Source organism: Quercus lobata, chromosome 8 (genome assembly GCF_001633185.2).
Source record: "Quercus lobata isolate SW786 chromosome 8, ValleyOak3.0 Primary Assembly, whole genome shotgun sequence".
NCBI lineage: Eukaryota > Viridiplantae > Streptophyta > Magnoliopsida > Fagales > Fagaceae > Quercus > Quercus lobata.
The window spans coordinates 11,035,440-11,057,966 of record NC_044911.1 but is presented as its reverse complement, the minus strand read 5'-3'; the positions used below and the strand labels follow the sequence as shown (position 1 = coordinate 11,057,966).

Here is a 22,527-nt window from a genome sequence, read left to right as displayed (position 1 = left end):
CTTTTTTTTTTTTTTTTTGAGAGAGAAAATAAGGAAACTAATTGAGCTTGTGTTGTATCATTTATGGCTAACCACTGGTAGACTCCGCTTATTGAGGAAAGTAGTGTCCATGTAAAGAGAAGCATTAATGCATTATAAACTTATAGTAATAATCTTTTGGTTCTTACGGTACATTAAGTAATCTTGATACCAATTGCTAAAGTTGATGATTCAATTCCTTCTATATGCATAAAAATAAATAATAAAAAAAGAAAAAGAAAAGAAGAATCTCTTACCATCTTTTTTCATCTTGACAGGTGAATAGCAAGGAGAATTGGAAGCAAGCGCAATTAATACCTCAATTTACTTTATTGCGCAGTTGGTGGCAATTGTTTCCTTGTCACTTACCCACCAGTGTGTCAAGGAGGTATACCTTGAATTTTGAAATTTTCACTTTATCTTTAATCTTGTTCCCTGTTTAAGAAGTATAACAGTCTTTTATTTTCAGATAGGATGGACATATTGACGGGATGCACGGGCAACGTTGCAGCTGAAGCTGTAAAATGCACAGCAAAGCCCGTCATACGTCATGTTGGTTATTTGTTCCGTTTCAAGAAAATTGTTGATGATCTTATCAAAGCAAAAACAGACCTGCAATTAGAGCAGCAAAAGGTGCAAGAGGCTATCGATCGAGCTGCAATGAACAATGAGATTGCTGAGAAGGATGTAGAAAGGTGGTTGATAAATGTGAATCAACTCATGGAAGAAGTACAGGATTTGGAAAATAAAGTACAAGTAAACTTGAGGTTCTGTAACGGCTGGTGTCCTGAATGGATTCGGCAATACAAGTTATGTAAGGAAGCCATACAGAAGACAAATGTTGTCAAAGAGCTCCTCCAAGATAAGGCCAAATTTTCTGAATTGACCCATCGTGCTCCGATTCCTGGCATTGAGATCTTTTCATCTAGTGATTTCGAAGTGTTTGAATCTAGAAAATTGGCTTTCCAACAAATTATGGAGGCATTGCATGATGATAACAATAAAAGGATTGGACTGCATGGAATTGGAGGGATTGGGAAAACAACCCTGGTGAATGAAGTATACAAGAAAGTCAAAGGATTGAATATTTTCAATGACATTGTGATGACTGTTGTGTCCCAGACTCCTGACGTTAGAAGAATTCAAGGTGAAATTGCAGGCTGTTTAAATTTGAAATTTGAGGATGAGAGCGATATGGCAAGAGCAAGTCAAATATGCTTAAGAATAAAGAATGTAGAGAAGATCCTCATAATCCTTGATGATGTTTGGAAAGATGTCAACTTAGAAGCTATTGGAATTCCATCTTGTGATGATCACAGGGGTTGCAAGATGCTTTTGACTACCCGGAGTGAGCATATATGCAATTTAATGCATTGTCAAAGGAAGATTCCATTAAATTTCTTATTGGAGAAAGAATCATGGGTTTTAATGAAAAAAACTACAGGCATAGTTGATGATTACCCAGCCTTGAATGATGTGGTGATAGAAGTTGTTAAAGAATGCAAAGGTTTGCCTATAGCAATAATTACTATAGGAAAGGCTCTTATAGGAAAATCTCTCAATGACTGGAAAGCAGCACTGCATGAATTAAGAAAGTCTAGACTTGTGGATATAGAAGGTGTTGATGAAGAAAAAAATGCTTATGTTTGTATAAAGTGGAGTTATGATCAATTAAAATCTAAAACCAAGTTATGTTTTTTGTTGTGCTCTTTATTTCCAGAAGATTATGATATTCCTATTGATGAATTAACTAGATATGCCATGGTGTTGGAGAAATACGAAGATTTTCACTCAGTTATAGACAGAATGAATCAAGTACGTGCAGCAATCAATAGCCTTAAAGATTCTTCTTTGCTACTAGAAAATTTTCAAAGTGGATATGTGAAGATGCATGACATCGTTCGTGATGTTGGCTTGTGGATAGCATCAAAAGGGAGAAATGAATTCAAGCTAAAAGCCTGCAATCGTTTAGAGAGAAACATAAGCTTTGAAACAATCACAGCAATCTCATTGATGGATTCCAAAGCCGAAAAACTTCCGAATAAATTGGTATGTCCAAGACTCAACATTTTGTTATTTGGTGGATTTCAAAGTTCCGAAAATATCTCTATCTCATTTTTTGAAGGGATGAATTATCTCAAGGTGTTAAGACTACATGACATAATCTTATCATCACAGTCACTCCAATTATTGACAAACCTTCGAAGCCTATATTTGAAATTTTGCGATTTCAGTGATGACCTCTCTTCATTGGGAAAGCTAAAGAGACTAGAGACTCTAAGCTTTTACGGATGTGGGATGGTTGCATTGCCAAATGAATTAGGGGAACTGGAGAGTTTAAAAATTTTAGATTTGACGGCTTGTCATACACTGAAACGGATTCCGCCAAATGTAATACGAAGATTATCCCAATTAGAAGCACTTACCATTGATTGGTTCTTCAAGAATTGGGAAGTTGAAGGGACAACCAACAATCTTAATTTGTCAGAGTTGAACTCATTACCCCACTTGGGTATGCTCTTTATACAATTGAACTTGGAGAGTTTACCCCAGGGCTATGTTTTCCCGGACTGGCAAAACTTTTTCATATCAATTAACATGTCGACCTCAGTTTATTTCCAACCTTTTGACACTGAGGACAATTTATTCTGTTCTGAGTCAAAAGAATTACAAATAAAAAATTTGGATGCCTCTTCAATGAAAGCATTTAAGAATTTGTTCCGTACCGTGGAACGTATTTGGATTGAGTCTTGTGAGACGGAATACATTGTTGAAACAATTCGTGGAAATCACACCGTTATATTTGCTAATGTAGTCGAACTATATTTAGAGAACATGAGCTATTTGAGAAGAATATGCGAGGGTCCCAACCAGTATGAAATCTTCAGCAATCTCACAATTTTATTCGCAAATGAATGCACGAGATTGACCAGTCTCTTCTCGCCGTCCCTTGCTCGAAGTCTAAAAAAGCTGAAAGAATTCTATCTTTTCCGATGCCATGAAATGAAGCAAATAATTGCAGAGGAGGGAATGATATTGGAGAGTCATAGTCAACCAATATGTTTCCCAAAATTAAAGACTCTTCAGGTAAAGGATTGCAGAAAATTGGAACATATCTTTCCTATATCAGTTGCTCGAGGCCTTCCACAACTAGAAAGTCTAGAATTAGAATATCTTCCACAATTAAAGCAAGTATTTGGCCATGAAAATGAAGGAGATCATGGGGATGGAAACAACAACCTGCTATCTAAGCTGAGCTACTTAAGATTAATAGACTTAGGAAAGCTTGACAGTTTGGGTGGAGGAAATAGTTCTTCAGTTTGGCCATCATTGGAGCAGCTAATCGTGGTGAACTGTCCTTTGATGTCGTCATTTACCGCAGATGTGGAAGCGAATTTGCGAGACCTCAGAAAGGTTTTTTTTTCCCAAATTCTTGTTATTTTACCTTTTTTGGGTTTTTCACCTTTTTTTTTTTACCCAAAAAAAAACAGTGCGTCGATGTTTGAATTCCATTTTTTATTTGATGATCATGATGATGATAATATTAAAGTAAACAAACCAAAAATGTAAATAACTAAATCGGAATATTAAAAATTCAAGTAGTGTATTATAGCGTAGGAATAGCACTTATTCAATGAAAAAAAAAAAAAAAAAAACACTCGTTATACTTTTAATTGAAGCCATGTCACATTTAATCTATCTATATATTTAAAAACTTAAGCGTAACATTTATTATCACTACGTTTTAGTTAAGCCATATCATCGTCATTTCATAATTTTATTTATTTATTTATTTATTTTTTTGGTTTTCACTTCACACATTTTCTATAATCAATCATTTTTTCTTAAAGAAACTTATAGTGGTGTATATCTAAAAGAGTCTAACTTTTGAATATACAACATAGACTTTAAACCTCTTCTCCCCTCTCCCCGTGTATGTTAAAAATATTTAGTATTCTAAAAAAAAAAAATTTCTCTCTCTCAACTCATCATATTTCCATCATTAATTTCCCAACTTAACTTTACACATTCTCCAACATTTCCCTTTCATATCCCTACGACTATCTACCTTAATATCACTCTTCCTCTATCTCTTTATCTTCCTTTTTATTTTTGGTTATTCTTATTCCTGTCCTCTTACAATAAATTTGCAATTCACTCGCTTATTCTATGCATAGTTTTCCTACACACAAAATGTTATCTCTCTCTCCCTCTATCTTCTTTTTTTTTTTTTTTTTTTTTTTTTTTGTGGTGAATTTTATTATTTTCCTTGCATATCTACTTTAGGTAGATGTGATTTAGCTTTATTATTTGAAGTTGTTATCTTTTTTCTCCTTTTCTTTGATTTCATAAATATTATCTTATTAAATTATAATGATAGCATATAAAAAATATAATTTGATTCTATTATAAAAGTATGACTTGGATAATTTGGTGTTTATTACTCTATCTTTTATTTTTATTCTTTTTATTGTCATCTTATTTTCTATAAATTTGTTATTCTCTCATATTCTCTCTTGAAAAGGTGATTATTCTCTCTCTTTATTTTAAATTTTTCCCTTACAACTCTATTTTAGGTAAATGAATCATTGTGTTTTTTAAAACTCTATTTTGGGTAATACATATTGGTGTTGTATTTTTGAGTTCTCCATCACAAGTAGTCTCTCTCCCTCCTATAGCTATGGTTTGATTTTTGTTTGAGTTAATACTTAGTTATTTTGAAAGTGATAATTGAAATTATATTAAAACACAATATTTATTATGCATTTGAATGTGCCTATATTTGTGTAATATAATGTTAAGTGCAATTTTGTTACAATTTTTTATTATCATGATAATCTCCTTTAAGAGGATGAGGAATTTGAATAATTTATTTGTAACTTAAAAAATATAGCACAATTTTAAAGAATATGTACCACTTCATAAAGGAATAATACCAATCAAACACTCCCAAAAATAATAGCATGGTTTATTGGCAGAGATAGAAAGATGAAATAGTTTTAGAAAATATTTAACGTATTAAAGGTAACATTTTTTTCTCCAAAAAATATGAATTTGTTGTATTTTAGGTCCTGTAAGTAGTTGTTTCATTTTTTTTCTTTGGCTTAAACATTTTTTATTTATGTTTTCTATGCTTTTGATATTAGGGAGGGAAAGTTTGGATATTGAGAAATTTTTTCAAATTTCTAACATAGCTTATGTACAAAATTTTTTCAATAAATATTATACGGGAAATGAAATTTTTATGCTTCACCTTCAAAGTTCTTGATTAATATTTTTTCTTTTTCATTATTTCTTGCAACCCTATTTAGGCTGACGAATCATTGTGTTTTTAATAACTCTATTTTGAGTTAATACTTTTGGGTGTTGTGTTTTTTGAGTTCCCTATCAATACAACTCTTCTTTCTACCTATTATAGTTTTGGTTTAATTTTTGTTTGAGTTAATATTTAGTAATTTTGGAAGTGAACATTTTAATATATATCAAAATGCAGTCTTGGCTATGTATTTGAATGTGTCTTTCAATTATTTGAGTAATATCAAGTGTAATCTTGCGATGAGTTTCGATTATCATAATAATATTCTTTAAGAGAATGATATTTTTGAATAATACATTTGAAAGTCAAAAACTTTAGTTGTAAAGGAAAAAAAAAAAAAAATTATGAAACATATCAGATTGGTTCTATTCGGTCCACTTTGGTCCATCCGGTCTACTTCGGTCTTATTTAGTCAAATTAAGTCCAATTTGATCCATTCGATCTACTTCATTCACTTTGGTCTAATTTGGTCCACTTCAGTCCATTTCATTCTAATTCAGTCCACTATGGTCTATTTCTGTCAATTTGGTCCACATATGTCCAATTAGGTCTATTCAGTCCAATTTGGTCTACTCTGTCCACTTCAATCCATTTGGTCAATTTCAGTTCACTTTAGTCCAATTCGGTGTACTTACTTAAGAATGTAAAACAAATTTTGTTTAAGAGTCCTATAAATTATTGAGCAATATCTATAATTATAATATAAGTTTGGTTATCATAATGATCTCCTAAAAAGAATGAGAATTTGAATAATAACTTTAAAACTTAAAAAGTTTAATTATACCAAAAGAAATTAGGAAAATATAATGCATAATAACAATAGTAAGAATAATATGGATCATTTCAAAAAAGAATAACAATATTAATAAAAAAACATAAATTTATATATTTGTAAAAATTGTGTGATGGAAATTACTTTTTGAAATTTTTAATTTTTAGAAAGAATAAATTATCTAAAATAAAATTCAGAGAATAAACTATATATATATATATATATATATAATTCAGTATAAATTTCTTATGAGTTTGATTATCAAGATAATCTCTTTTAAGAGAATGAAAAATATGAAAAATTTATTTGAAACTTAAAAAGTTTAGTTGTACAAAAAAAGAAAAGAAAAAAAAAAGAAAAAGAAAAACATAGCATACTATAACATAATTTCAAAGAATATAGATCACCTTATAGAGGAATAATATCAATTAAACACACTCAAAATAATAGAATGATATATTGGTAAAGATAGAAAGATGAAAATAATTTTAGAAATTGTTTAATTTTTAGGGAAAAAATTATTTTAAAAAATTTTAAAGAAAAAATTATACAGTATATTACAATTACAAAATTATTATCTATTCTCGCACATCGCATGGGTATGCGACTAATAAAAATAAATATAAACATGTGTGTAGGGGCTCTATTTTTAGTTTGAATCCCAATTTTTGGATCTCTAAAGTGTTTCAATTTAAATTTGTTTATTGTCATTGAGGTTACATGATAAGGAATTTTTAAGAAATTAAAATTTAAGATTTTGAAAAAAAAGTAAATTACTAAATTTAGTGTGTGATAATTTTTAGGGAAAAAAAAATGTATTAAAGGTGTGTGAGATATATCTAAGGATAAATTACAGTAAACTCACTTGTGATTAGATCCGTTTTCATACACATTGTCTACTTGTGGTTCAAAACTTGACATTGTACCTATCGAAGATTACAAACATTTATCTCCCCTAACCCATCTCCATTAAAAATTAGAGTAAATACGTATTTTTACACATTTTTTTGTATCTCTCTCCTCTAAGAAAAACGTAAAACAATAAGAGAAATTAAGATCTAAAAGCTTATTTGTAAAAATTGTAAAGTTTAAATCAAGAATGTAATTTAAAAATATATTTTTTGATAGATAATTTAAAAATATTAAAATAGCTAGAAAAATAAAAGAACAAAAATTACTTTAAGTTTCATGATTAATACACACCATGTAAGTCCTTTTATTTTTTTATAAAACCAAAGAATTATAAAAATAAATTAAATAAAATATTTTTAAATATGTTGAAACTTTTGATTCTTGAGTTTTAATCAAAGTAATATTTATTTAAAGCAAACTAATTATGTCAATATTTTTAATGTACTTATAATGAGTCACATGGTGAATTATGTTGTACAACTTATAAAATTACATTTAGGCACATAATTTAATATGTAAGGATTTTTCTTCTTCTTCTTCTTCTTATTATTATTATTATTATTATGCGTATAAATAGGTTTCATCACAACTTATGTGAGTTCCTGTGGTTTTCTAATTAATAAAATCTTAATTGTTATATGTGTAGTTTCAAAATTTACGGATCTTGTATGCGGACCGCTGCAATGCAATTTCAGTCGTTTTGATCCATGGTTTGTTAAATTTGGAAGAATTAGTAATTAGAAACTGTGGAGAATTGCAAGAGGTGTTTCAGCTTGAAGGCTATCTTACTAGAGAAGGAGAACAACAAGATGTGTGGCCATCAATGTTGAAGAAAATGTATCTGTACCATTTACTTGAACTGAGGTGCATATGGAATGGTCCAACCATACTTATAGATATGAACGATCTTGAACATTTAATAGTGATTGAATGCAAGAACCTGAGATATGTCTTCACACCCATCCTTGCTTCAAGCCTGCGTGCATTGAATTTTCTTCAAATAGAAAGGTGTGGAGAATTGGAGCATCTAATTGTTGAAGATGAAGACAATGGGCTCTTATCATATGGTGATCTCCAGCCTCTATGCTTCCCTCAACTATGTAGGGTCGTGGTCGCTGAGTGCAATAAATTGAAATGCCTCTTTGATGTGGTCGATTGGAGTGCAGTTTCATTTGTTAGGATGCAAAGTTTGTTAAATTTGGAAAAACTGGAAATTAGGAATTGTGAAAGATTGCAAGAGGTGTTTAAGCTTGAAGGACTTCTTACTGGAGAAGGAGAACAACAAAATTTGTTGCTCTCTAGGTTGAAGGAAATGTTGTTGTACAATTTACTTGAATTGAGGTGCATATGGAAGGGTCTAACCACACTTACAAATCTCAACTGTCTTACTAATTTAAAAGTGATCAATTGCGGGAAACTGAGATATCTCTTCACACCCACCCTTGCTTCAAGCCTGCAGAATTTGAATTGTCTTGAAATACATAGTTGTGACGAATTGGAGTATCTAATTGCTAAAGATGAAGAAAACCGGATCTTATCAGATGGTGATCTCCAGGCTCTACACTTCCCTCAACTATGTAAGGTCATAGTCAATGAGTGCAATAAACTGAAATTTCTCTTCCCCGTTACCATTGTCGATAGTCTTTTAGGACTATCATATCTTGAAGTACAAGGAGCCTCTCAATTAGTGGAAGTATTCGCACATGAAGATGAAGGAGACGCCGCAATTCAGAAAGATGTAACGCTACCTAAACTAAACTACATAGCACTCGATCTTCTACCAAGCCTTGTCAACTTCTGCCCAATGAACTATCATTCTATACTGCCAAATTTGCGAGGCTTAATTGTGAAAAGTTGTCCGAACATGACGACGAGTTTTACTTGTACTCCAGACAAAACTGTGCATATAAATGGAGAGGTAACCCAATCTTCCTTCCTGCTGCTTTTTCTTTGACTCAATTATATATTTGTTTTAGAAGACCCACTCAATTATATACAGTCAACTATAGTAGTATATTACGAATAATAAAATTGATTAGTAGCACGGTTTTACCAAATATATCCTATGTTGTGCTGATAATTAACCCTCACTGATAAGTACCGTGTGTCTAGATGGGGCAAATTTTATTTCTTACTTGCCTTGCTAGAATAAGCTATTGTTGTCGTCAAAAGTCTTGTAACTCAATTGCCATAATCCCCTTCAACTATCATATTATAAAAAATTAAATATATATATATTATATATAAAAAAGGAATAAACTATTGTTTTCCGCAATTGATTGTGCAGGTAAGCGAGTTAGATGAGAAAGAGGAGTCCACAGGGATCTCAGCAATTTCTCCAGCTAATAAGGATATAGCCTGGCATGCCTCCTATGCTGACTAATGGGATCGAGTATGATTGACTTGGAATGTTTGTGATCTTTTCTGTTTACACTGACACTAGCTGGTCAATCACATGGCTTAAATTTCAGGTGGGTTCATGGATGGAGGTGCTTCTTCTTTCTGGTGGTCGCTAAAGGTCTCCGTCTTCAACATTCTCATCTTTGTAGTATACAACTCATTTGCTTTGCAATCGTCGAACTCTAATGTCTACAAAAGTGCGTGATTATGCAACTTTCCTACTTCCTTTGCACTTTACGCTTTCAGCAAAACAAGCCAACAAACAAATAATTTTTCGACATGTGTGCATTTTATTTTTTTAATTAGACATTGTGTGTTCTTATTCAATGAACAATGCTAGAGACAAAATATTTTACAACTTGTTTAGGTGGTTATAATTTTTTTTTGAAAGGATGGTTAGTTATAATTGGAACATTACTTTTACATTATTTTTGTTATATGCCAATCATAAGCAGCAACTAAAAGGCCTTATATATTTCCAAATTTTTGGGGCCGGCCATGAATCTTTGACAAATTAGTTAGGGCTGGTCCACCTTATAATGAATTGTGAAAATTTGTGACACTAGATTTACTGTCATTAAAAAGTCAATGATTCGCTTGTATCTACTAGAACCTAAGTCTACACTAGATTTTAATATTTGTTAGTCATGGGATCATGCTACACAATCCAATTATATCTATATATCAAATAAAATGAACTGAGTTGTAAGGGTCATTTCTGACCTCTAATTCTAATTTTTAATAAATTTTTGTGAAATATTATATTAAGTAATACATTAATCCTTTTTTAAAAGTTATAATAAACTGAAAAACTTACTCTATACAGACATCCAACAAATCTCGGAAAGGGATCACAAAAATCCTATTTACATTTCAATAGGCTTTCCAATTTGTCACATAATAGGGCTATGATTCAACAGATTGATATGCTTTGAATTAAAGATTAAATGAGAAAACAACAGCTTTCCAAGAACTTGAAATGTATACAATCTAAAACAAATTGTAAACCTGGAGAGAGGACTGGAGGAGATTTGAAGACTTGGCCATAACATAACCGATAATAAAAATTACAACAAATCCAATTATCCAAGTCTCAAATAACACTGGCATTTGAGTGCAACTTTGTTGCCATGACATCCTCGAATGCTGGCCGCATTGAGATTTCTGTAATTCTCCTAGATGGCTGTAACATAATGTTTCAAACCCACTTTCATTAACTTACAAACGTCATCGTCCTAGTCATATGTATTTTAATGTTCAACTATAAGCAGTTTCTTTAAAAATCATGGGGTTCAAGTACACACTGCACACTACAGGTCCGTTTGGGCAGTGCGGCTGCATCCGCGTTTTGCAATTTTTTTTTTTTTATTTTAAGTCCAGCGCGTTATGCACTATTCATTGGCCATGAACAGTGCTGAACAATAATAAACAAAAAAAAAAAAAAAAAAATTATTTTTTTATTGTTTTCAGTTTTCAGCAAAATAAGCTGTATCCAAACTCACACTACCTTTCTGGACGTGAAGTTATTCTGAAATCTCTAATTTTAGGAATAAATCTTGGGAGTTTATAATATAATCACACTTCAAATCGTTATAATGCTTTTTTCCCATTCATAAATACACAACAGATCTGTCCACATTTAAGGTGATAATATCTGCAAATTTAAAGGTTTTCATGGAAGTCCATTTGCAAAAATGACTGAGAGTTTGGCAAGCGTGGAGTTGATCCATCTTCTGCGAATCAGTGAGCTCCAACAAAAGGTCCTTCCATGGCCTGTAGAGGACCTGTACAAAGAACATGCTAGGTCAGACTAGTTTGATAATGGAATAGAGAATATATATTACAGACCCAGCCTTTATAATTAAGAAAATATAACAGCATAGTTGTAAAAGCAGCAAACAAGCAAGAGATTAGGGAGCATGAGAAATTATTAGGTCCACCAGAAGGACTGCTGATGTGGTCCTCCCAACTAATGAGATAATATCATTTATGCAAATGTGTGAGTGAAATTCCTAATCAGTAGCAAGAAATAAAAAATAAAAATTACCAGGTGATGTCACATTTGCATAAATAAGAGTATTTTATTGGTTGAGAGGTCATGGAGGGCCACGTCAGCAGGCCTCCTGGTGGACCTAATAATTTCTCAAAGAGCAGGATTACAAAATCAATACTAATAATCATTTCATAAACTATTTAGCAGAAATCTTTAGTTATTAATTACAAGCCTTCAACTTGGGTTATACAATTAACAATTAACAGTTAAATACCATGTTAATTCCTTTTAGTAGTACATACCATGTTTAGTTCCAAAATAATCATCAAATACCCTTCATTCCACATCTTGTTCACAGAACAATCAATTGAGAAGGCAAAAAGAAAGAAGCTAGAAGACAAGATGTAACACTCTTAACAGATTAACAAGTAATGCTGGATTTTATTATTTGTTAGTGTAGTAGGCATTTTATGATAACTCATCTTATTCTCATTCCAGCTATGAGGGTTTTGGATAGACTTAAAAATTTTAAAAACATTGGCTGTTTCTACTTTCTAGAAGGGTATTCTCTGTTACAATTTACAACTGTATCATCTATTCTTCTGTCACAGCACAGATTCAAATTCTATTTATTGTCCTTATCCTCGAAGTGCAAAGCACAGAGACATAATTCAAAACAAAATTATCCATCACTCTTTCCTCTCTGTCCTCAAATAGGTATATAGTGCTAGAACTTTCTTGTTTTGTCAAGAATCCCTTGTAACGTTCTCAAAATGCACATACTATTTACACATTGTTTCTCAACAGCCAAGCAATGTGCACCATATATATTTCTCAACCTCAAGGACACCATCAGTCGCTGAAACCCTCCAAAACTATTTCTTCACTTCATATATACCACATTAATTAGCAACATTCTGTGCAATTTTCCCTCTCTATGGCAGATTGATTCACAAGATCAAGAAGTTCAAGTAAATCTCCACAGCATCAATCTTCAACACTTCACTTTTTTCTTTCTTTCAAAAGAAATGGTCAGTATTACATGTACCCCGTGAGTCTTGAACCCATCACCCTTCACCTTGCTCAAAAGAAATGGCAACATTCTTAACCTTTTTTTTTTAAACCAATATCAAACAAAATTTATACATTATCTATAGTCAAAAAAGGCCTAAATATCTTGATGCCAAAGTTGCCAACAATTGTGTACGGTCACCACCAAAAACAAAGTCAATATGGAAAATAGACCATGCAACTTTAACCACAATCCCATTCAATAGCACATTAGCCCAATGGGCCTATAAGGGACCAAAATGAAAACTTAGACCACACTACGAAATTCCTATAAATAAGTATGAGAGCTAAATGCCAATCTTTGATGTTAACCTACTGTAATCTTTCCTTCAATTGTTACAAGTCAATCACCATCCTAATCCCGAAAACAAGTGGCTGCCTCTCAAAATTGATTGCCACAATTTATTATGTCAATCAGAAGTCTACAAGTGTTACCTCCCTATCCAGATCAACCACTCCACATGCCTACATTGATTTCCACTGAAACTATGTTCTAGGATCAGTTTAACATTCCCCACCAATTACTATGACTCCTTGCTTGGCAAATTATAATGTATATGGGATAAGATTTCTCCCATTGAATCCAATTTCCTCCAATTTGTATTTAGATGTAAGATGTGGCATTTAAAAATCAAATAAATGCCACGTGTCTCACATCCAACTAAAAATGGGAGGGGACCATTTCCCATAGAGTTTATTCGAAGTCCAGATTACAAGTGGAACACTGAAACTGAATCTTTATAGACTGTATCCAAGAGTAAATTGAATCTTTACAGACTGAACCTTTATTCGAAGTCCCATAGAGTAAATTACAGTATCCAAGTCCAAAATCCCCAACTCTAACATTCAACCCAATATGCCGAAAAAGTTAACAAAATAGCATACCTGCAAAGCTGGAGGCAGAGAAAAGAAGACACAGTGCAGATATAACTCAGAGAAGCACTCAAAAAGTAATGCGATGAAGCTGGTGAAGGTAGAAAATGACAGCAGCTAATAATCTTCACAGCCAAATCTATTCTTGATGCTTTCATCACATTCATTTTCAATAAGATCCAATAATGATTGCAGAGTTCCTAATTTAAATCGGTTTTAAATCTTGGGATCAAAATCATTAGTTTTCCAAAAAATCTTCTGAAGAATAATAGCAGCAGTTAGCCATCATAAAAATCTAAATATCAAAGAATCCTCATGGATCTCTCCCTCCAAAAAAATGGCAAAATGGGAATGAGATTCTTGAAGCTGAAGCATTTGTGCAGAGTCTGATTTCAAAGCAGTGAAATTGCCCACATAAGAAAACCAGAAAACTTTTCTTGCAAAAAACAAAAGATTTTCAATATATACAGTCAAACCATAAATGCCAAAATATATAACTCAAGTCAGCAAAGTGTTTGCAAGGATACACTAGAGAACCCCAAGTGAAGAAGGCTACATTTATGAACAAGCTCAAGTTTTTTTTTTTTGGGATAATTCAACAGTTGGGGGGTGGGGGGAATTTGAACCCTAGATGTGTCCATTGAAAACACTAGGAGGTGCCAACCAGTTAAGCTACAAGGCTTTTGGCTATGCACAAGCTCAAGTATGCATCATGAATGGGAACAGATGGACCCCTAGGATGGTTGAACAAAAATTAACAGTAACCAAAGCCAGCAAAATATGCACAGTAAATATAGGTAGAGCAAAGCCATTGATTCCCTAAGGTTAGCCAGCCAATGAAACTGCAAGCAAGCCTAAGCCAGCAAACTTCCACCGGTTCAATATAGACACAATGACAGACTTTGAACTGAAAAACATTAGATGAAGACATGATCATGGCGTTCTATATGTTCAACAATAGGAGAACATGCTTACACAAAATTCAATGATGCTATATGTTGAGAATTATGACAATCACATTAGAACTGAAAAAAAAAAAATAACAGTAAACTAAAAGTCAAGCCCCGAATCACCCAAAAGCTGCTCACCAAAATGGGATTATGGCAGCATAATGGTTGAAACATGTTCCAGGATAATGGTTCATCACATGAGGTAGCATCATAAGGAAAATAAAGCACTGTTGATGCACACATTTTTCAGTCAATTGAATAGTTTTCTCTAAATTGACTTTTCCAATGTTCAGCTGCTTCAGCGTCTGTCATAATACCCAAAGATAGCTCCACAGCTCATTCTTTTTTAGCTTTTAAAGCAGCACTTCCCCATAAGTAATCCATTTCAGCAATAGTCACAGAGTCTGATCCATTTATAGACTCAATTTCATGCATAAAATTGTATAACCATAAAGAAGACAAAAGCAGTAAATGCAATTCTCTTAAATTTATGCCCAAATCTTGTCTAGAATCAAAACCACATTGAAGAGCCTTGACTGGAAAGGGTATGCTGAATAGTTTAATAACTTCAATCTGCTTTGTGTACAGTTCAGTTGTTTCCAAATTGTGCTAGCCACTGAATGCATCTTCTTTAGTGGAAGGGATAACAATTGATCTTTAATACACCAATAGGAGAACAACCAGATGCTTTGGAGACTGAAAGAATGCAGACTGAGAGTGGGCAAGCAGCAGCTGAAGGTATGGGGCACATGAAAACATTCCATCAGACAGCAACATTAGGATGCCACAGACTCTTGTCAGAGTTGTGGGATCCTCAGACCTATATAAAAGAGCTGATCTGGTCAATTGCTAGTCCATCATGCATCACTGTGATTATTTTAAAAATACTGTTCAGTATGAAGACTTCCATTTATAAAGGGTTAGAACCATCTATGGTCTCTCTCCTTGCAGAACTATTAGTGACTAAAGGGAATTTGTTAACCGCCAATTGCCAACCACTGACCAGATTGTTTGTAAACCACATTCTTGATAAGTCTAAATTTGATCCCATTTCGAAAGGAACTTCCTTCACGTCACCATCTGCTTCCTTTGGCAGAGTATGAATCTGATTATTTTCCAGAAATAATAAAATCTTACCAAAAGACATCTTTGCAACAACTCTATTTATATGGTTTAATGACTAATTAAGTGAATGAGAATCCATCCGACCAATATCACAATCTAACAGATCATTGTGTGAAGTAGATTGTGAGAATATTTATCAAATGGCTTCAATTGCTTCTTCAATTTCATTGGAACTCCACTGAAGGAAAAGTGATACTGCAACATATGAATAGATTTTCCTAGGAGACAACCATCAACAAGACAGAAAGGTTCTTGGTAGATGATGGCAGATTCTTCCTCTAATATATCCTTAGAGACAAAGCTCCCCCAGTGAAGGAAACCATTCAAAAGAATCCTTGAATTTAAAGGTGGTGTGATTCCAAAAAGACTATGGTGCTGATCCAGAATTGAGTTCAGAGAAGACAACACAGCAGGCAGAAGCATCATAAAGTCCTCATCAGAAAGAATAAGGCCACAGTTTTCTTCCATCAAGTTGCCCTTGTGAGGCAAATCCTTGTTCAGAATACCCAAAAATAAAAGTGCCCAAAGGTTGAAAATGTAGGGAGCTTGTCTCAGTAAGAAGAAAAAATAATATAGATTTAGTCTTGCTTGTCTTGTAAATGCAGTGAGAAAGAACTTCCAAAGGAGTAAACATTATAAACCTCGACATTAGTAAACTTATTGGATGAATACTATGTTGTTGCATGTATTTCTGTTTGTAACCAACATTATCAGCTTCCAGAAAGCATATATTTGGAAAATCTGAATCAAAATGCAATGCAAACATAACTACTTTAAAATAGATCGCCTCAATTATGTTGATGTTGATATTCACTTCTTCTATTTCCCACAACAAATTGTAAGGTACTCTCTTCGTATCCAACTGGTCCAAATAACCAGCCAGAGTTTTGAAAGCACTAGCAGCAAACACAAAACCCAACAAAGGGAGTAGATATCTTTGATGTTTTGCAAACTGTCAAATCATCAATCTCAACCCTATTAAACATCCATTGTGCTAATTCAAGAAGTTCAAAAGGGGATGTAAACCAATAGGAGAGCATGTAAAGCACTAGTGAGGGCTTTTCCCTGGCTTAGAACAAATGCACAGATCAAACTTTTACCTAGCTTTCAGAGATAGCCTCGGTCCAGGGCATTAAAAGCCCTCACAAGTTGCATATTAGCACTTTTATTATCTTTGGGACAAAATATTGGACATTGCATAATGTCAACAAGTATTCAGAAGTTGTTAATATCTTGAAAAATGATGATCCAATTTATGAACTCTCTGCCTGGATAAACTAATCAGCATATCCAAAGTACCCAGTACATCTCCATTTGCTAACTCTTCTTTACAATCATTCATAAAATAAAAAATAAAAAACACTTCTTTACAATCCGAAGAACAGGATAATAATGCTACCAGTACAGGGTGACAGAAGATAGATTGAACCAATTTTTGAGTATCTAGTCTTGAGAAAGGAACCCCAGAATTTCTGGAACAAGCACAATCAGTTTTCAAAACCAATAGTTGAACTAAAAAGTTCTTTACGAGATTGAAGCAAATCTCTCCAAGTCATTGGAGTTCAAATAATGGTTTAATTCTATAAGATGATTGTAGTCAATGGATCCAAAATAGCAGTAAGATAGCAATCAGTTTTTGAGTAAGATAGTTTAGCCAGAAGCATGTCTTGTGTCTTCAAGGGCTCCAACAATCAAGGACCAACGATGTTCATAATCATAATTGTAGGAAATGGCACATGGAAAGGTGGCTGCTTCAAAAATAAACTAAATGCAGCACCAGCAGATTCACTTGCATCAAGATATCCACTGTAAATAGATTCCTGAGAATCCAAAGAATAACCAGAAACTGCACTGGCATCATCTCTTCTGACTTCACAATGAACAACAGAAGAGTCGTTTCCATACCAGGGATGATCATGTCAGGCCATAACTGAGAAATGCTGGCAAGAAGGCTTTGTTCAAGAAAGAATACTGATGATAAGACTGAGATAGAAACTCCAAGAAGGTTGTGGGAAATAGTCATAACTGACGGAAAAAATTTCAGTATCTCATCAGGCAACATGCAAATAATTGAGGAAGAAAATGCCCAGGTTATGCCAGCATTATTGCCACTATCCCCAGTCCTTAAAAGTCGTTTAACATCATCAAGAATACTTGCAAAAGAACTATCAATAGGCCTAGCTTTTCTAGCAGTAGAAATAATGCAAGTTTGTTGAGTTTGTTGGTGTGAAATGCTCCATGAAATTCCCAGAACCATTTACTACGCAACAACAATCACCAAGTCTCTCAGAGAAGACTGATTCAACCAAAGCAGATAGCAATCCTGCATCTACCTATCAGATTCAGTCAATGGATTAGATTGTCTAGAAAATGCAGCAGAATCAAAGTTCGAAAACACAAGATGTTTACCCAAGTTTGCATGATATAGTTTAGTGTATTGCATACATATAGTGATATGATGACTTCTCAGGCAATGTAAAGCTTCCAGATTCAAAAGTTAGCAAACTTAGACGCTTCTGCAACACATATGACAAGAGGGCTGAAAGTAGGTGATACAACTGCCAGAAAAAGAGAGAGAGAGGAAAATATCAATAAGGGCAGAATAGCCACCACTTGTAAAAGGATCAAAAGCACTTGAATTGATGACCAAATATACACTTTTCTTATCTTTTCCCAAGCATAAAGAAAGTATAGAACAACCCAGCAATTCAATGATTAGTAAAGAAGCCAACAAAAGCAAAAAGATTAATAAGTTCACACAACAATTTTTCTCATAAGCAGAACATTTCCAACTTTAACTGTTGAGAAATCTTATGTCACATTAGTATTAAACTTAACCAATGAAGAAGCATATTTGCTCTTAGAACCACTTACCAGTTACAACCAAAGGTTTCTGTAGAAAATTATCACACCATATAAAACTATAGGCTCTTACAAATATCAAGGTCAATCCTTTACTATGTAGTAAAAATTGTACATGATGATCGTCATGCCATATAAAAGTTGCAGTTCTTGAAATGAGCAAATAATTGTGATATCATGCTCAAACTTATACTAAGAAGAAATTATCTTATCAAGAACAGGGTAGAAAGATGATGCAAGAGATGGGGTTAGTACGACACATAAAAGTTTTATTTAGTTTCACAAAATAAGTCATGCAGGAAAAACAATGAAATGTGATCAAACATATAGGAAGCATACAATCATCAATTACCTTTAGCACCTTCCAAATGGAGTGAATTAACAATATTTGAATAAATTCTTCCCAATAGTAGAAATGGCATCATATTAAAATATAACAACTGGAGACTAGCTCTGACATTGTTCCAACAGTAGGACCTCAACAGATTATTTTCCTCTGTCATACCCTGGTAAAAATAGTAACCATTCTCCAACTTCATCTAGGCTTCTGATGAATACCAGCACTAAACATAGCTGCCCGTGCCAGACCATACAATAGATACTTAGTGCCCGTTTGGATTCAAATTATTGTAGCGTCTGTGTTTTTGTTCTGCGGTTTTCTCTTTTTTTTTTTTTTTGGTTCAGCCCGCATTTGTTGACTTTTGCATAGTGAACAGTGCATCTGTGCACTGTTTACAGACCCACAAATTCCACTTTTTAGCAACTTTTTAATTAAAAATGGGTCCTACAGCACTATTCATACATTTAAAAATTATTTTGCTACAGTGTTTTCAGTTTCAGCTTTTAGTTTCAGCAAAAATAAGCTCAATCCAAACGGACCCTTAATGTCAATAATAGGTGAAAAAAAAAAAAAAAACAACAAGTAAATAAATGGTTGTAGATGCATGTACATCAATGAAGGGGTTCGACGGGAATACCACTGCTTGGAGGGAATCCAATTTATTCTATTAGCAATGAAAAGAGACAAAACTGTAGATTGGTTAGTACAGCTAACGGATTGATGAGGAGATTTTTGAAAAACTCAAATGATCCCACCAACATAGTAGGCAATGCCCATTGCAAAAAATAAATAAATAAATAAACTATTGTCAGCAATTATTAGAGAATAGAGTTTTATAATTAACTGGAGAATTCAAACAAAGTAATTTCAGACCTTGATGAATTCCCCCCAACACCCATTTATTTTCTGCCAGGCTGCTCATGAATGATATACATAACTAATGAAGGATATTAACCTGGTGATGCAGGGTAAGGCTTAATTTCTGCTATAGACATAAAGGCCAAGATGACACTGAATTGAAAACAAAAAAAAAAAGCAAAAAACAAATCCTAACAAAAAAATGCTAGCAAATCATTCCAAAGTCTAAACCATGAAAAGATAACATGATGCCAACCATCCAAAGGTGATGACTACACTAAATCAAAAACACTCACCAGAAAGTTTTCTTTTTTGTTTGACCACTGAGCAACAAGATACAGAGAAATTGAACTTAAAATATAAATTTTGAGTGCATCAAGTAGTGAAGTAGCTTAGATTGAAAACATCTCTACATCTTTTGGTGTTATAAAAGGCTCAGAGAATTGGTCAAAGAATTAAACCCTAAATTTCTGTAGTAACATTCATAAGATCCTTGCCATTGTCAATCTCATCTGTAGCAAGTGAACCAACATCTCTTTCCCAATTTTCAAGTGGAACAAAGTTTGTATAAAAAATTATCCCACTTACAATGATATCTATGCACTGTTCTTTTTATTCAATTTCAAATTTTTTATATTATTGCTGCTACATTCAGGAAATGCTTCCAAATCCACTATTCTCTTCAAACATGACTCACGAGTTTTGGGGTGGCGAGTCAAAGAAGAAACGAGGATCAGTAAAACTTGGGGAGCAGGGATCAAAGTTTGGATTTCATGCTGAATTTCTTGCTTGAGAGCTGTCCAACCCTGCATCATTTGATCTCTAGAATAAAAACCATGGTTCAAAGCAACAATGAAGGTGTCCAGCAACTTCAATGCCTCCAAAAGAAGCCTTAGAGTACCATGCTTCACAAGAAAATCAGAGGGAAGAAACCACTTATTAATTACTGACCAGCTGAAAGGACAAGGACACAAGTATTTCATGATACTCTGCACATCCTCACTATCAAACAAAGCGGGATCATGAGACTGAGAATCAAGGAAACCAAAAGTTGAAAGACCTAGGGGCACCAAGGACACTTCCACAAGATCCCTATCCTGTAATGTGGACAAAACATAAATAAAAATTTCCTCATCATCATCATTCCCAAGTCCATGAAGGGCACCTAATACATTTCCTTCTACTGCAGCACTCACCTCAACAATCATGGCCACCCCACCTCAAAAATGACATTGCAAAGCCCACAAATGCCTTCCTCGACAAATGTGTCATCCTCTTATGTTTTTGATTATATTTATATTCTGTTAACTTGGAAAATGCCTTTAATTTGAAATCAAATTTCTTTGCAACCTTAGAGGCCAATGCTGACTGACTCTGAACAATCGAAGCCTTTAGCAAAGGTGCAGCTTTTTGGCACTTTGCTTCTTTACTATTTAGTTTCTTTTGAAAATCTACCATGCATTCTTCAATGAGCAATCTTCAAAACTTATTGAGAACCTTACTAATAGCTTCTCTCCCCATCCTTGGGATTATATACCCAACCCCAAAATAGTAGATATCAATGACAATATATAAGACAATCCAGGTTTGCATCATTGAAACTTCCAAGAATCTAGAAGATCCAAGCACTTAAAAGAAGTGCGTACATATAAATGAAGCAATTCACTTTCAGAATTACCTTTTAGCAACTTAATGAACTCCTTTACACCATCTGAGCATAACTTAATTTCAAGAGAATTAATCTTATGCAGTAATTTTTTTAAGTTTAGCTTCATGGATCACTTTTATTTCAAACCTTGGAATTTCTCCTCCTTTAACCTCACCACCACCATCATCTACCATAACTGAAATTGGAATATAAGCCAAATTATTACCATTTCATGACACCCCAATAACAAAAATCATTTTCTTTCATATCTTTTTACTTCATTATTCAATCATACATAGATAAATTAAGCCTTCTTTCTATTTAGAAACAGAGACATTTAAAAGCTACAACATGGAATTACTTAACGGTCCTTCCACTCAGCTGAGCCTAATAAGCATATCTTGGTTTGATAGTAGGTGATTCTTTCATTTTTTATTCAATTTTATAAATAGAAAGAGTTAATTAACTAAACAAATAAACTGACTTGACCCAGGTTCTTTTATTTTGCTATGTTTATTTTCTGAGCAAACAAACAGGGAAAAACCAAATATAATATTCAAGAAGGGGTATGATTTGAATGTGCACCTTGATCTTCTGAGGCTGAACTTGGTTCCTCCATTGAAGATTTAGAGGAGAGGGCTTGCTTTTGTGTGTGTATTAAGTTTGAAGAAGTAGGGTTTAAGGACAGAGAGATTGGAGGGAGGGACACTGGGTTTTGGGTTTGAAACTTCTGCAAAAGACTTGGATGTGACCTGTTTGGATGCAAGTGGATTCATAACCTTCTCGAGAATAGAGTTTTCCTTTTCTCTCTGTAGAACTGTTTGGGGTTCATTCCAGTCATTTTAAGTTTTAACCCTCATATACGTGGTATTTTATTTGAACTAATCGCAGACCCGCACAATGCGTGGGATAATTTTGATGTCATATTATTTTTTGTTAAATAAAAAATGAGAATAATAGTTGAGATTTATAAGTAATAGTCCCAAATCCATCTCACAATAATGTGATTACATTGTAATATATATAATAAATTTTGTCATAAATAAAGAAGTCTTTATTTTGATTTTTTGTATGTATGTGTGTGTGTGTGTGTGTATTGGCAAGGAAACATGTTGCATTTTACTTTCAATTATTATATATGACAAAATATTTTGTAATACGTTATAATAGTGTGAGATATGTATCAAAACACAACACAATTAAAAACTGGAAAATGTATAATTTTTATTAGAACATGAAAATGAATCTTGTTGGTTTCATATGAAAGCTAACATTATTTTGCATTTTTGGAGAAGTTACCGAGCAATTTATCCAAACTTTGTTTCTATTTTATCACATAAGAACTATTAAACAAAATTATAATAGTTTCTATTTTGATAATCACTAAA

General features: G+C 33.2%; 1 protein-coding gene and 1 long non-coding RNA gene across 3 annotated transcripts in view; one reads left to right on the top strand and one right to left on the bottom strand.

Annotated features, from left to right (window-relative positions):
- The window catches only part of LOC115958139 (probable disease resistance protein At4g27220), a 32,764-nt gene extending 22,956 nt beyond the window's left edge, over window positions 1–9,808 (top strand). The window contains exons 3-7 of the mRNA XM_031076504.1: window positions 297–406; window positions 488–3,432; window positions 7,666–8,937; window positions 9,307–9,411; window positions 9,491–9,808. Coding sequence (XP_030932364.1) covers window positions 493–3,432; window positions 7,666–8,937; window positions 9,307–9,402 — 4,308 coding nt within the window. The 5' untranslated portion in view covers window positions 297–406; window positions 488–492 and the 3' untranslated portion in view covers window positions 9,403–9,411; window positions 9,491–9,808. The remainder of the gene's footprint in view (window positions 1–296; window positions 407–487; window positions 3,433–7,665; window positions 8,938–9,306; window positions 9,412–9,490) is intronic.
- Window positions 9,809–14,407: 4,599 nt separating this feature from the next.
- LOC115958023 lies at window positions 14,408–21,802 on the bottom strand. 2 transcript variants are annotated; one of them, XR_004084435.1, is made up of 3 exons: window positions 21,725–21,802; window positions 17,841–17,989; window positions 14,408–17,760 (listed from the first exon to the last, which is right to left on the bottom strand). It is a non-coding gene; the product is annotated as an uncharacterized LOC115958023 (long non-coding RNA). The 2 variants fall into 2 exon arrangements; XR_004084436.1 differs by having other exon boundaries at window positions 14,408–17,764; window positions 17,877–17,989.
- Window positions 21,803–22,527: the final 725 nt, after the last annotated feature.